The 16,704-nt window shown below is 40.6% G+C and overlaps 1 protein-coding gene across 2 annotated transcripts in view; it reads left to right on the top strand.

The window, feature by feature from the left end:
- CTXND2 (cortexin domain containing 2) overlaps positions 1–10,243 on the top strand; it is a 32,228-nt gene extending 21,985 nt beyond the window's left edge. For both annotated transcript variants that reach the window (XM_045999528.1, XM_045999518.1), the window contains exons 2-4: positions 3,026–3,058; positions 8,545–8,818; positions 10,027–10,243. In XM_045999528.1, coding sequence (XP_045855484.1) covers positions 8,617–8,784 — 168 coding nt within the window. In that variant the 5' untranslated portion in view covers positions 3,026–3,058; positions 8,545–8,616 and the 3' untranslated portion in view covers positions 8,785–8,818; positions 10,027–10,243. The remainder of the gene's footprint in view (positions 1–3,025; positions 3,059–8,544; positions 8,819–10,026) is intronic.
- The last annotated feature ends 6,461 nt before the right edge of the window (positions 10,244–16,704 follow it).

Genomic DNA, 16,704 nt, shown 5'->3' with positions numbered 1-16,704 from the left:
ATTGTGTGGATGAGCAGTAGTTTCCAATGAGCTCTCCCTAAGCTGTTTCTTCTTGAGCTCTTTATTGGACACCCCTCCTAACCCCCATCCCCACTATACACAACAGAAACACACAGTGATCTCTGGAGTCAATGAGCCCTGTATCTGAATAACTTTTTTTTCAAGATTTTTTTTTCAATTAATCTCTGCACCAACGTGGGGCTCAAACTCACAACCCCGAGATGAAGAGTCTCATGCTCCACTGACTGAGCCAGCCAGGCGTCCCCCTAATGAACTTTTTGATCTCTGATAAAATATTTGCAGTGCAGGGAACTTTTCCCTGCCTCCCTTAAATCTAATTCTGTTTTTAAAAAATTTTGTAATATTTGATAATTCGAAAGAAGTTATACAATATGCTTAAGTTATGAAACACAGGAAGAAATAAGCCACTATGATTCCATGACCCAATTTAGGAAGTATACACTTACCATTATATTTTTTAAAGATTTATTTATTTTAACAAGGGAGCACACATGCATAATTGCAAGTGGAGGAGGAGGAGAGAGAGAGAATTTGAAGCAGACACTGCTGAGGGTGGAGCCCAATGCGGGGCTCAATCCCACAACCCCAAAATCATGACCGGAGCCAAACCAAAAGTCAGATGCTTAACCCACCTAGCCACCCAGGCGCCCCTATCGGGTTACCATTATTATTATTTTTTTTCTATGTCTAGATATTTTTTAATTAGATCAAAAATGCATTTATTGTTGCATGTATTGTTTTCACAAAGTGTTCTATTAGAAAACATGCACAAAAAATTTTAAATTAGGGCGCCTGGGTGGCTCAGTGGGTTAAGCCGCTGCCTTCGGCTCAGGTCATGATCTCAGGGTCCTGGGATCGAGTCCCACATCGGGCTCTCTGCTCAGCAGGGAGCCTGCTTCCCTCTCTCTCTCTCTCTGCCTGCCTCTCTGCCTACTTGTGATCTCTCTCTCTCTCAAATAAATAAATAAAAAATCTTTAAAAAAAATTTTAAATTAGATTTTACAAAGAGAAATAAAAGTTTTTGTATTTTTAAAAATCTTAATGGATCACTGTTCTCCTACAGGCTGCCTTGGAAACCCCAAATAAGGACTATCATTTACTTTTAGAAATATCTGAGATTTTTTAAAATTTATTTTCAGCGTAACAGAATTCATTGCTTATGCACCACACCCAGTGCTCCATGCAATATGTGCCCTCCATAATACCCACCACCTGGCTCCCCCAACCTCCCACTCCCCGCCCCTTCAAAACCCTCAAATATTATTATTATCTTTAAGATTTTACTTATTTGACAGAGAGAGAGAGCACCAGCAGGGGGAGCAGTAGGCAGAGGGAGAAGTAGGTTCCTTGAACAAGGAGCCTGATGCAGAGCTGATACAAGAAGAAGAAAAAAAGAAGGAGCAGCCTGGTCCCGGGACCCTGGGATCATGACGTGAGCCAAAGGCAGATGCTTAACTGACTGAATGCTTAACCGACTGAGCCATTCACCCACCCTACCATCACCATTAGCATATACCTCTGTGCTCTTTTCTTTAGATCATCTTCCTGTCTCTCTCCCAGAAGTAACCATTACCATGAATTTTTTGCATCACACCTTTGTTTCTCAAAAAATAGATTTGTCACATATGTATGTACCTCTAAATAGTTTACATTGTTTTGAGATTTATAAAAATAATAATGTATACAATTTTCTGTAATTTGCTTTTTTCACTTAATGACATATTTCCAAAGTTCACCCATGTTCTCAGATACAAACTCTAGTTTGTTCATTTTTTTTTCTTTTGCTGCTTATAATATTCAGCTGTGGACTATGTCACAATTTATATAATAATTCTCCAGAGAGTAGTCATTTGAGTTGTCTGTTTTTTGGTACAATAGCATTGTTTCTTTTTAAAGATGTATTTATTTATTTGAGAGAGGGAGGGAGAGAGAATGTGTGCGAGAGCACATGCTTGCAGGGTACAGGGCAGAAAGAGATGGAGAGAAACAGACTCAGCTGAGTGTAGAGCCCGATGTGGGGCTCCATCTCATGGCCCTAAGATCATGATCTGAGCCAAAATCAAGAGTCTGATGCTAAACTGGCTGAGCCACTACCCAGGCACCCTCACAATAGCATTGTTTTATATTTCTCCTGGTATATGCACAGGAGTGGAATTCCTGGGTTATGGAGAATATGTAAATTAAACTTTACCAAATAATGCTAAAGGGTTTTCCACAGGGAGTTTTACCAATTTATACTCCTGTACTGCTGGTAGGCAACATGTAAGAGTTTCAAGGGCACTTGGGTGACTCGGTTAAGCGTCTGCCTTTGCCCCAGGTCAAGATCTCAGTGCCCTGGGATCTGGCCCCAGTGGGGCTCCCTATTTTGTGGGAAGTCTGCTTCTCCTTCTCCCTCTGTGGCCCCCACCTACACATGCTCTCTCTCCCTCTCTCAAATAAATAAATAAAATCTTTTAAAAATTTTTAAAAGAAGAATTTCAGATGACTCACATTCTTTTTTTTTTAAAGATGTTATTTATTTATTTATTTGAGAAAGAGAGAGTAAGCTGGGTGGGGGGGAAGGTAGAGAGAGAGAAAGAACCCTCAGGCAGAATTCCCTCTGAGCATGGAGTTTGAGGTGGGACTCGTTCCCTGGATCCCAATACCATGACCTGAGCCAAAATCAAGAGTCACCCACCCAACTAAGCCACCAAGGCACCCCAATACTCAAATTCTTGCCAACATTCATAATGTTTAGCAATCTAGCGGATAAAAAATTGATATCTTTATTTTCATGATTACTAGTGAAATTGAACACATTTTCATGTATTTATGTACCACTTATGATTCTTTTTTTGTGGAATGCCAGTTCATGTCTTTTGCTAATTTTCCTGTTGAGTTATTCATATTTAAAATTAAGTTGAATGAGTTTTCTTCTAATTTTGGATACTAATTCCTTTCTTAGAAACATGTTTGGCAAATATCTTCTCCAAGTTAGTGATTTGTATTTTTACTTACTTTACAGTGTCTGTGGTGATCAGAAGTTCTTAACTGTGAGGTAAAATTTGTCAACTGTTTAAAATATATGTACTATTTGTGTCTTGTTTAAGAGATCTTTTCCTACCCTGAGGTCATAAAGATTTTCTACATTTTCTTCTAAAGGTTTTTAAGTTTGCTTTTGACATGTAACTATAACTCGTTGTGTTTTTTTTTAAGGATAGCTATTTTCCAGTATCACTTACAAAATAGTCTGTTCTTTTCCTGTAATCAACAGTGCCCTTTCTGTTATGATTCAAATTTCCCCAAATGTGTGATTTGTTTCCAGGCTCTTTCTAGTCTGTCAAATGGCTTATCATGGATGTCTACACATAAACTCCACTGTCAAAAATACTATGGCTCTATAATAAACTTTAATAACTGATATGGGAAATGTCCCCACCCTAAACTTTTTTTTAGAATGTCTTCTTTATTTTTTGACTTGTGAGTTCCCATACACACTTCAGAAAATTAGTTTGTCAGTTTTCTCAAAAAAAACCCTGATGGGATTTTGGTGGAATTGCATTGTATCTGAAGACCACCTTGGGGAGAATTAACAATTTTACCATGTTGAATCCATAAACATGGTATATCCCTTCATTGATCTAGGTGATCTCTTAATGCCTTTTAGTAAAGTTTGATATTTCTTCCACCGTGTCCTGCTAAACTTTTCTTAGATTTATTTTTAAGCACTTTATGTATTTTATGTCATTGTAAATAATGGCTTTTCTAAAACTACATTTTCATATTGTTGTTGGCATTTATAAGTGCAATTGACTTGTGTGTCTTATCCAGATTCTTGTGCTTATTTCTCATATTTTCCTTGGAGTATTCTATAGACAATGATATCTGTGTATAATGGGTTATTTTTTCCTTTTAATTGTGCTTTTTTAATTTTTTTAAAACTTTTTAAAAGATTTTATTTATTTATTTGACAGACAGAGATCACAAGTAGGTAGAGAGGCAGGTAGAGAGAGGGGGAAGCAGGTTCCCTGCTGCGCAGAGAGCCCGATGTGGGGCTAATTTTTTAATTTTTTTTTTCTAAAGATTTTATTTATTTGACAGAGAGAGATCACAAGTAGATAGAGAGGCAGGCAGAGAGAGAGAGAGAGGGAAGCAGGCCCCTGCCGAGCAGAGAGCCCGATGCGGGACTCGATCCCAGGAGCCCGAGATCATGACCTGAGCCGAAGGCAGCGGCTTAACCCACTGAGCCACCCAGGCGCCCCTAATTTTTTAATTTTTAAAAAGGTTTTATTTATTTATTTGATAGAGAGAGAGGACAAACAGAGGGAGTGGCAGGCATAGGGAGAGAGAGAAGCAGGCTCCCCGCTGAGCAGGGAGTCTGACACAGGGCTTGACCCCAGGAGCCTGGGAACGTGACGCGAGCAGACGCAGATGCTTAAAGAACTGAGTCACCCAGGCGACCCCTAAATCTTTATGCTTTAAATAAAAAACAAAAACTTATTTTACTGTGCTGGCTAGAATGATGTTGAATAAAAGTGAAGAATGTCTTTGTCTTGTTCTGATTTTTTCTTTTTTGTCTTATTCTTGATTTTAAAAGAAATCTTTCAGGGCCCTTGGGTGGCTCAGTCCATTAAGCATTTGACTTCTGCTCAGGTCATGATCTCAAGGTTCTGGGATCAGCCCTGAGTTAGGCACCCTGCTCAATGGGGATTCAGTCTTCTTTTCCATTGTGCTCTTGCTCTCTCTCTCTCTCTCTCTCATAAATAAATAAATGATCTTGGGCACCCAGGTGTCTCAATTGGTTAAGTGTCTGCCTTCGGCTCAGATCATGATCCCAGGATTTTGGGATTGGGTGCCTCATCAGGCTCCCTGCTCACCTGGGAGTCTGCTTCTCCCTCTTCCTCTGCTGTGCTTGTTCATGTTCTCTCTCTCTTAACTTGTGTCAAATAAATCAAAAAAATTTTTAAAGTAAAAAAATACTCTTTAAAATAAAGAAATGAATAAATAAATAAATGAATAAAATCTTTCAACATTTGGCCGTTAAGTAGAATGATTGCTATATATTTTTGGTTAATACCCTTTATCTGATTAAAGGTGTTCCATTTTATCCTTGTTTTCCTAATATTAATATGGGTATTTTACATTAATATTGAATTTTGAATTTTATCCAATTTTTTTACAACCACTGAGATATTTATATGGTTCCTCTATCACATATATATATGAATATGTGATGTCATTTATAGATTTTCTAATATTAATTACACTTGCGTGCCTGTGATAACTCAAACTCAACTTGCTATTTGTATCCGGCAAGGTTTATATCAGAGAACAGAAACCATTCTAGGTTTTTCAAGTAGAAAGAGATTTAATACACAGAATTAGGATGCCTTTAGTATTACATGACCAAAGGCTCCAAAAAACTCAATTCAAATGGGATTAAGCAATACATGAAAAAATATAGATTTGGGATGCCTGAGTGACTCAGCTAGTTAAGCAGCTGCTTTCAGCTCACATTATGATCCTAAGGTCCTGGTATCTGAGTCCCACTTCAGGCTTCTTGCTCAACAGGGAGCCTACTTTTCCCTTTGCCTGCCATTCCCCCGCTTGTGCTCACTCCATCTCTCTCTCTTTGATTAAAAAAAATTTAAAAAATAAAAGGATCAACTTTTAAAAAGTGTAGATTTGCTAAGTGTTGAGTGCAGAGTTCTATAGATGTTCAATAAATCCAGTTTGTTACTTGTATTATTCAAATATTCTTTATTTTCACTGATTTTTGCCTGGTTGACCTAGTAATAATTGAGAAATATGTGTTGATTATTGGGGTGCCTGGGTGGCTCAGTGAGTTAAAGCCTCTGCCTTCTGCTCAGGTCATGATCCCAGGGTCCTGCGATTGAGCCCTGCATTGGGCTCACTGCCCAGCAGGGAGCCTTCTTCCCCCCTCCCTCTCTGCCTGCCTGTCTGCCTACTTGTGATCTCTGTCTATCAAATAAGTAAATAAAATCTTTTAAAAAAATGTGTTCGTTGGGGCACCTGGGTGGCTCAGTGGGTTAAGCCGCTGCCTTCGGCTCAGGTCATGATCTCAGGGTCCTGGGATCGAGTCCCGCATCGGGCTCTCCGCTCGGCGGGGAGCCTGCTTCCCTCTCTATCTCTCTGCCTGCCTCTCTGTCTACTTGTGATCTCTCTCTGTCAAATAAATAAATAAAATCTTTAAAAAAAATGTGCTCGTTATTCACTATAATGACATTTTTAATCAATTTCTCCCTATACTCTTATTTTTTTAATTTATCTTGAGACTGTTTTATTAGGTACTCACAATTTAGAATTGTTAACATCTTCCTGCTAAATTTTACCCTTTATCATAACCTATTAATCCTCTCTACCTCTATGAATGCTTTCTTTTTTTTTTAAGATTATTTATTTATTTGAGAGAGAATGTGTGCAGGCAGGCATGGGGGGGCGGTGGGGAGAGGCGAGGGAGAGGGAGAGAGAGAACTTCAAGCAGACTCCCTGCTGAGCACAGAGCCTGATTCCAGATTGTCACTTGACTCCCAGGACCCAAAGATCATGACCTGAGCTGAAACCAAGAGTCAGACACTTAACTGACTGAGCAACACCGCACCCTCAGAATGTTTTCTATCTTAAGGTCTATTTTGTCTCGTATTAATACAAGGTCTCGGTTTTCTGGTTAGTATTTACCTAGTATACTTTTTTGTATACCTTTTATCTGCAATCTTTCCGTGCCTTTAAATTTTAGGTGAGTCTCTTATGCAGCATATAGCTGGATTGGGGTCACAACCCAAAAATAGATGTTTATCATTTTTTTCTCTACCCAATATCCAAAAACCCTCTTATCTGAAGAAAATCTTCCTTTATGTGAGTCAGAATCTTATTCCCACTATAGATGCCTAGAGAAGACAAATATTCTCTTCCACCCCCATGGTGATTAAGGTGCTGGTACATAACTCAGCCTTGACCAGTCAGATGCACCAGCTAAGGGTCTAGAATATTGAGTGATGCAAAGATGGCTCAGTTTGTAATTCAGGCAGGGCAGAAGCAGTGACTTCCAATGACACTAGCAGTGGTGCTCAGCAAAACTGTCCAGTACCAGAAGTGCCCTTAGCCAGATTTTTCCTGTGCTGACCTTGGCTGTGGTTCCCAATGCCTCCTCTCCCTTGATTTCTGCTGATAAGACCAGTTCTACTTCATTCTGGATGGGACCTGGCCTCTTTGCAATAAATACTTTTATGCTTAGGTGAGGGAGATTGTTTCTGTTGCTTGCAAACAAGAATCTTGACTAATACAAAAGTATTCTTTCTTCCTCTGGAATCAGGGAGGAGGAGATACTGTGAAGAGAGCATACGAGAGGTCGGGATTTGTTGGAGCCATTCTTGCTACCATAGGGAAGTCAGCCTGTATAGAAAACCAACACAGAAAAAGGTGAAAGTCATAGACATAAAATCAGAACCCCGATAACACCTTGAATCTCTGGATCTAATGATAGCTAAAGTTAGCCTTACTCTGGACTTCTGCCTCATAAGTTAATAAATTCTACATATTGTTTAATAAGTGACTTTTCTGTCACTTACAACCAGATGCATCCTATCTGATTCCTTTTCATTCTGCCTTTGAAATGGAAACCTTGGTACCTATGGGTGACTTCACTGGTTACGCGGCTGCCTTCTGCTCAGGTCATGATCCTAGATTCTGGGGGGATCGAGTCCGGCATTGGGAGTCTGGTTCTCTACCTGCCGCTCCCCCTGCTTGTGTTCTCTCTGTCTCTCTGACAAATAAATAAACACAATCTTTTTTAAAAAATGGAATCCTTTGCTAGGTTCTGCAATAGGCTCTTAGCTGCTATTTGACTTCTCTTTCTTGCCTAGTTGAACTTCTTATAAATGACTTAAAACTTAGTGTCTTCATTTTCTCACTGCCCTTTCCTGCTCTATCCATTGAGAGAGAGAGAGAGCGCCCAAGCAGAGGGAGCAGCAGACAGGCAGGCGGAGGGAGAGGGAGAAGGAGGCTCCCTCTGTTTGTTCTCTCTCTCTCACTCTCTCTCTCTCTCTCTCTCTCTCTCTGTCAAATAAATAAATAAAATCTTTTTTTAAAGTAATAAAAAAGAAAAAAGAAAAATAATTTTATGTTTATATAGTCTTTATGCTAAGACTCCAGAACAAGTTAATTATAATAAGTACTCAGAATTTGAAAAAATCAGAGAGGGATCTGGACTTAACACAGAACTGGGGTATTGAAGACAGTTTTACCTGGATCTTACAGGGCCAGGAAGCCCCAGCTGATGTCTGAGTTACACAAGTTTGCTCATGTTCTGCTTTGGAGTAATTTTCCAACAATTTTGTGCTTTATGTGTGTATATATTTTGAAATTCACCCATACTAACTTCATCAGTTTCATAAGTGCTTCTTAAATAAATCTTGCTGTTTTGTTTTTGTTTTTCTAAACCCTCTCTAGTTTTGATAATGTTATTAAGAAAACACATACATACACACACAAACCAATAAACTTGTTTTGACCCCTTTTGTCCAGGAATATGACAAATCTGAAGATATACCTGAGGAGGTAGCTACAGCTGAACCAGGGTAAAGAGGGTGTGTTCCCATGGATGATTCAAACCTGTCCAGCAGTGTTGACGTAGACAAAGGCTTTGCCATTGCCTTTGTTGTCCTTCTATTTCTGTTCCTAATTGTGATGATTTTTCGGTGTGCCAAGTTGGTGAAGAATCCCTACGAGGCCAGCTCCCCAATCACAGAACCATCTCTGAGCTGAACTATGAAAAAGCCTGATAGACTCTCCACCCCAGGTTTGAAATCTACTGTACAGATATTTAGGACTCAGACTTTATATTATTTCACCTCTCTATGTGCCTTCTCAAGGCTCAAGAATGAGCCTTCTCATTCTTGCATTCCACAATAGGCACATGAGGGTGAGTTGAGAATCACAAAAAGGATGAAACACGAGCCAATTTATATTGTTCCTTTTCAGGGAAATGGTTACGAAATAGAATCAAGACAGGCTGAACTCATTGATTAAAATTAGGCCATGGGTTTCAACTCTCCAGTATCAAGTGCCCTTAAGATACAATAGTTGGACATAACTGTATGATGTGATGTAATATAATGATACTTGGTGAGTCCTACGGAAAGCCAGAACTCCTATACGGAGTCTTAAGAGATCCCTTTATTTAAGCAAATATAAGGCCAGCAGAAACCAATTGTCCTATGATAAGAGTCTAATAGGACCTTTAAAAAAAGTTTTTTTTTTAATTTATTCATTTCTTTGAGAGAGAGAAAGAGAGAGATGAGTGGGGCAGGAGCAGACAAGGAAGGAGAAAGAATCCCAAGCAAACTCCATACTGAGCACAGAGCCCTACTCTGGTCTCAGGCTCCATAAGGGGCTCAATTCCACGACCCTGAGATCATGATCCCAGCCAAAACCAAGAGTCAGAGGCCTACTGACTGATCCACCCAGGTGCCCCTAATAGGAACTTTTTAGTGTGTATGGTTTTGTAAAATCTGCTGCCTTTTGCAAGTGGGCAGAACTCTGTGACAGAGGGGTAGTCATTTACATTTAGTGAATCCCTCAATCTTTTTCACCCCACAACGCCTCATCTATAAAATAACATCTAGTAGATTGAAAAGGGGCCCTCTAAAAGATACATCCATGTCCTTACCCTTGAAACCTATGAAAGTGACCTTATTTGGTAAAAGGATCTTTTTTTTTTTTAATTTTTTTTTATGTATCTGACAGAAAGAGAGATCACAAGTAGGCAGAGAGGCAGGCAGAGAGAGAGAGGGAAGTAGGCTTCCGGCTGAGCAGAGAGCCCGACGAGGGGCTCAAGCCCAGGACCCTGAGATCATGACCTGAGCTGAAGGGAGAGGCTTAACCCACTGAGCCACTCAGGTGCCCCTGGTAAAAGGATCTTTACAGATATAATCAAGGATCTCAAGATAAACATCCTGGATTATCTGGGTGAGCCTTAAGACCAATGATAAATGTCTTTTATAAAAGACAGTAGAGAAGATACAGAGAGACAGAGGAAAACGCCATGCGAAGATGGAGGCAGAGACTGGAATCACACAACCACAAACTAAAGAACCCTTGGCTGGAACCACCAGATGCTGGAAGAAACAAGAGAATATTCGCCTCAGAGCCTTTGGAGGGAGCTCAGCCCTGCTAACACCTTGATTTTATTTTATTTTTCTTTGAGATTTTATTAATCCATTTGAGAAAGCGTGAGAGAGAGCATGAGACGGGAGAAGGTCGGGAGAAGCAGACTCCTGGTGGAGCTGGGAGCCTGATGCGGGACTGGATCCTGGGACTCCTGGATCATGACCCGAGCTAAAGGCAGTCACTTAACCAACTGAGCCACCCAGGTGCCCAACACCTTGATTTTAGATTGCTAGCCTCCAGAACTGTGAGAGAATAAATTTCTGTTGTTTTAAGCAAATGAGTCTGTTGTAATTCTTTATGGGAATCACAGGCAACTCATACATAACACATGGTGATGATGGTAGTGATTATCATCATCATCCCAGGGATCTTTCAAAAGAAAAGAAAAGAAAAGAAAATCATAGTGTGTACTCTCCAAAGTCTGAAGTTAGGGAAATTTGGTAGAGTAGACTATGGCCAACTGACAGGAAGTCCATAAGAGAATTCACTGGAAGAAAGAGGGCAGTGAGGCCATGGACCAAGGCCCAACATGGGTCTGGCTGAAGAAGACTGAGTCTGGCCCAGTAAGTAATAGGGATAGTGATTGTAAAAGCTCTCAGGCTCAGCCATGCTGGCCAAATGTTCTGGGCAACAGGGACCTAGCACGTGACTGCAAATTCAGAGAGCCATAACCTTGGAATCTAAGTGTGGGGCATCACTTGTGTTTGTGCAGGGACTTGGACCAGGATGCAGTCATTTCAAAGGTGACATGTTTCTCATGGACCATGCTGAACCAGGCTTTAACACCCATACCAAATGGTATGGAGACATAAACCTACCATATGCCCTGTTAGCAGAAACTTGATCATTGCCTCTGTTTCTGACTCCTGGAAACAGGACTGCCCCCTCCTTGGCCTGAGTAAGTCCCCAGGGTTATTTGAAAATGGAGGCAGGGGAACCGCAGGTTGGCAATGGGGTACTAGACTTTGCCTTCACAAGAACTCTCTTCTGGTGCTATATTGGTTAAACAAGGAAAGAGAGAGAGCAAGGGAGAGGGAGAGAGATGATTTGTACACTGTTTTGATAAAAAGAAATTCAGGACAAAATGCAGGACAGAGTCAAAGGCAAGCAGATTAAGATTGATGTCAGTACATGAAGGCTCCCATGTATCCCCTCCAGGAGCTCAGGGGGAACTCACCTTTCCTCCACCCCCTAAAAAAAATGCAAGCACACACATGATTAATGAGAGCATCAATATGCAGCTGCAAGAAAATTACAGGTTTTAGTTTCTACAGTAACCTGTCTAAGAAAAAAAATGCAGCAGCCAGAAGTGGATTATCTGTGGAAGAAAAGAAAGGAGGACTGACCCAAGGCCAACTCACAGGTCCAATGTGCATGCTGTTCCGGGGAGAGGGCAGCTTAGCCACTGGTCAGTAGAGTGTTTCCAGTCTCTATGGCTAGATGGTCCTTGCTGTGTAGATTCAGGGAGTTGCAATCCACATACCTTTGGTTTGTATGTTTTGTTTTTTTGTTTGTTTTTTTGATTGTTGTTGTTGCTGTTTTTGCGCGGGGGTGGGGGAGGCAGGGTATATCTCTGGTTTTATTGCTCATATTATCTCTGTTAATCTGATGTCCTTAAACATTCCTTTCACTCACTTTAAACTGACAGCTTACAGGTGTAATCGGTCTGGGAAATTTTATTGGCCACTTTCCAGTGTTTAAAACCTACAAAGTGTGTGTCTGTGTGTGTTGGGAGTCTCAGGATCATTCAAGACCCAAATTGGGCTCCTTACTCAGTAGGGAGTCTGTTTCCCCCTCTGACATTCACCCTGCTCATGTTCTCTCTCTTGCTTTCTCTCTCTCTCTCTCTCTCTCTCAAATGAGTAAGTAAAATATTTAAAAACAACAGCAATAACAGCAAAAACATTACTGAAGGGTAAAAAATGCAGAAAGTTCCTAGATGCTGTCATGTTTCCCAATCCTTCTATCCTAAGGTAACTGCTGTTAAGGTAGCTTGTTTTTGCACACATGAGGGTGTATCTTTCCAGGCAGGTTCCTTTCCTTTTAATTTTTATTGTAATAATATTGAATGAACTATCTATTTTCATGCTTCAAAATTCAAAAGGTATAAAACAGTGTACTGTGAAAACCCTTACTCCCATTTTTGTCTGCCACCTTCCATTTGCCCTCTTCTCAATGAGTATTAATCTCTTATGTATCCTTCCAGCGATCTTTTATGCATACGTAAGAAAAAAAATGTTTTTTTAAAAATTTTTATTTATTTATTTGAGAGACAGAGAAAAAGAGGGAGCATGAGCAGGGGGAAGGGCAGAGGGAGGAAGAAAAGCAGCCTCCCCGCTGAGCTGGGAGCCTATCCCAGGACCCTGAGATCCATGACCTGAGCTGAAGGCAGATGCTTAATGGACTGAGCCACCCAGGTGCCCCAAGGAAAAAAAAATGTTTGAAATTTATTATTTACACAAATAACAGCAGCTATATCCCATGTTCTACTCCTGCTCTTCTCACTTAGTAATGACCTGCTCTTCTCACTTAGTAATGTTTCTTTTTTTTTTTTTTAAGATTTTATTCATTTAGGGGCACCTGGGTGGCTCAGTGGGTTAAGGCCTCTGCCTTCGGCTCAGGTCATGATCTCAAGGTTTTGGGATCGAGCCCCGCATCGGGCTTTCTGCTCAGCGGGGAACCTGCTTCCTCCTCTCTCTCTCTCTCTGCTTGTCTCTCTGCCTACTTGTGATCTCTGTCAAATAAATAAATAAAATCTTAAAAAAAAGATTTTATTCATTTAGGGGCGCCTGGGTGGCTCAGTGGTTAAAGCCTCTGCCTTCAGCTCAGGTCATGATCGCAGGGTCCTGGGATGGAGCCCCACATCGGGTTCTCTGCTCAGCGGGGAGCCTGCTTCCTCCTTTCTCTCTCTCTACCTCTGTGCCTACTTGTGATCTCTGTCTGTCAAAAAAATAAAATCTTTTTAAAAAAAGATTTTATTCATTTATTTGATGGAGAGAGCACACAAGTCGGCAGAGCAGCAGGCAGAGGGAGAGAAGATGACTTCCCACTGAACAGGAAGTCCGCGACTTGGAGCTCCATCCCAGGACCTAGGGATCATGACTTGAGCTGAAGGCAGACCCTTAAATAACAGTGCTACACAGGCACCTGACTTATTTATTTTATAACTAGAAGTTCATGGCTCTTTTTTTTTTAAGTTTACTTATTTAAGTCATCTCTACACCCAATATGGGGCCCAAACTCACAACCCTGAGATGAAGAGTCACACACTCGCGACTGAGCCAATTGGGCACACTGTGAAGATCTTACTTCTAAAACCCCTTCACCTGTTTTGCCCATAGCCCCCCAGTGCCTCCTCTCTGGCAACCACCAGTTTGTTCTCTGTACTTATTAGTCTGCTTCTGTTCTTTGTTTGATTTTTAGATTGTACGTATAGGTGAAACCATATAATAAGTGTTTCTTAAGTTCTGGTCCCCCTACCAGTAGCACAGGCATTAGTAGGAAAATGTTAGACTTGCAAATTCTCAGACTCCACCCAAATCTACTCCAAGGGTGGGGTGGGGATGGCAATCTGTGGTTTAACAAACCCTCCAGGTGATTCTGATACATGATAAAGTTTGACAACTGCTAGTCTATTAAAACTTCACAGAGGAGACATTTGAGTTGGACCTTAGAGAATTCATATTACAGCAGACAGGAAGAGAAGGGGCAATTCAGGAGACCACAATGCACGAAGGTATGGAGATGTAAAAGTGAAATATGTAATGCTGGGGAAATAGCACTTAACCCGGAGTATAAAGTGAAAAATTGGAAACATGGCCGGAGAGCTAAGTCAGTGACAAATTCTGAAGAGCCTCAAATTTTGTACTGGGAAGTTTGAACTTTATTTTATAGATGTAAAGAAAACGGTTTTAAAGCTGGGGAGTGACATGATCAGAACTGTATTTTAAAGCTCTGTGTGGGGGCACCTGGGTGGCTCATTTGGTTAAGCAACTGCCTTCAGCTCAGGTCATGATCCTGGAGTCCCAGAATCAAGTCCTGCATCAGGTTCCCTGCTCAGCAGGGAGTCTGCTTCTCCCTCTGCCCCTCACCCCTCACCGCGCACTCTCTCTCATTCTCTCTCAAATAAATAAATAAAATCTTTTTTAAAATGCGTAAATAAAAAAGCTCTATGTGGGCAGTCCTACAAGAAGGCTACCAATTAAAAGGCTATTCTGTCCTGGCAAGAAATGAGAACCAAACAAGAACAGTAAAATTAAAAAAGAAAGGAGGAAAAATATACGACCAACATCTCCAAACTAGGATAAGCAAACTGTACTGCATAATGGTTTAAGACCATAAGCTCTAGGGCCAAACTGCCTGGCTCTGAGACTTAATGTAATTGTATGTTTCAGTTTTCTCATTCATAAAAAAGAGGCAATAATAGTTCTTCCCTTATAGAACTATTGTGAGGATTAAATAAATTAATAATTGTTAAGTGCTTAGAACAGTGCCTGGTAGGAAGTAAACATTCAATAAATATAGTATGTGTGTGCATGTGTCTTTTATAGGGAGTGGTATATCTAAAATTTCTAACTCACATTAGAAAATAATACAATAAGATGAGTTAGTAACATGATGAATTTGTAATATCTAGAGGACACTTTCATGTCTCTGTACCTCAATTCCTAATGTCTTAACAACCGGAAATAGAGACTTAAGGAAACTGGGGAACAGGTGAAATGAGCACAGATAAAATGTGGTCACAAGGACCTCTAGGCTGCCTGGCCCTGTTTCCAGTATTACACAGATGGTTCTGGTTTATACCCTTTAAATGAATTTAGGTGTGGGTAGTATAAAGACAGTGAACGAATTAAAGCAACAATGAAATAATGTAGTAGTCAATAGTGCTGGTTCATCAAATACACCCCATTCTCTCTCCTTCCAGGTATGAGATGTGACTGTTCTTCCTGGCTGGCCCCCTTGTGGTTGCATAGGGCCTTATGACTCAGTCAGAACAACTGAGTTATTAATAAAAGTGTCCTGAATCTCTTTAACTGCCAATGTGAGACCGTTAGCGGTCTCTCCCTCTAGCCTCACTTACTCATCAGCCTGGGTTCCTGAGTAGATATCCTAGCAGAGCTCCAATGTCGGCTTACTAGAGATGATTATGCAGCATGAACAAGAAATGTCTGGTTTTTGTTGTAAGCCTCAGAAATTGTTTGTTTCCACAACACAACTTAGTCTATCCTGATGCAGCTATTATTTTAAGACCTATCAAATGCTTAAAAATTAAATAGTTAACATCCAGTCTTAATGAGGGTGTGGGGAAACATACTTTCAGAGATTTGCTAGTGGGAGTAAAAACTGTTTCAAACTTTTTGAGTAGTAATTTGACAGTAGATTATATTAAAATGAAAAAAGTATGTGTATGTATATGTATATGCATTCTTTTTACTTAGATTCCATTCGGGGGAATCTTCAACAAAAATAAAACTACTTCAAATAGTACAACTTGTACTATTTGTAGTAGCTAAAAACTGAGAACATCTTTTTTTAAGATTTTATTTATTTATTTGACAGAGATCACAAGTAGGCAGAGAGGCAGGCAGAGAGAGAGGGGGAAGCAGGCTCTCGGCTGAGCAGAGAGCCCAATGCAGGGCTCAATGTGGGGCTCATGCGGGGCTTGATCCCAAGACCCTGGGATCATGACCGGAGCATAAAGTAGAAGCTTTACCCCACTGAGCCACCCAGGCGCCCCTGAGAACATCTTTCTAAATATGATTTAGTCACCCTATGAGGTATTATGCAATTGTCAAAAAGACAAATATTACAGTTTTTATTGACTTCAAGTGATGTCCACATGTGAAATAAAAGCAAAATAAAACAAAATCCACATTCAGGGATGCCTGGCTGGCTCAGCTGGCAGAGCATGCAACTCTTTTTTTTAAGGATTTTATTTATTTATTTATTTGACAGTGAGAGAGGGAACACAAGCAGGGAGGAGTGGGAGAGGGAGAAGCAGGCCTCCCCATGAGCAGGGAGCCCTGAGATCATGACCTGAGCAGGAGGCAGACATTCAACAACTGAGCCACCCAGGCATATTGAGCATGCAACTCTTGATCTCAGGGTTGTGAGTTCAAGCCCTACATGGCGTAAAACAATTACTTAAAAATAAAATCTTTAAAAAAACAAAAATCCACATTCATGATCTTGTGCACACAAGCCTAGAAAACTAAGCTATTTTACCTCAAAGAACCAGGAATAAGTGATGGAGGGAGGAGAGGATATTATCACATTTTTCCTAAGACATCTTAATATTCCTCCACTGTTACAATTTGTAGCACCTGTGTAAGAAAACCAACTGGGTGAGAAAAAGAAATCTAAACCTAAGTGTTTGCCTACTGAGTCTTGATACGATAAACTTAATATTGCTGCCATTACTTGGGGTTGGCGGAAGAGGCGGAGCTTCTACAATATACTCCATGCCACGCCCACTTTATCCGGCCAGTTGCCTCCCACGTGCGCCCTGGACGC

The sequence above is a fragment of the Meles meles genome, chromosome 1 (assembly GCF_922984935.1).
Source record: "Meles meles chromosome 1, mMelMel3.1 paternal haplotype, whole genome shotgun sequence".
Taxonomy (NCBI): Eukaryota; Metazoa; Chordata; class Mammalia; order Carnivora; family Mustelidae; genus Meles; species Meles meles.
Note: the sequence above shows the minus strand (reverse complement) of the source record. Positions and strands in the feature narration are given on the sequence as shown.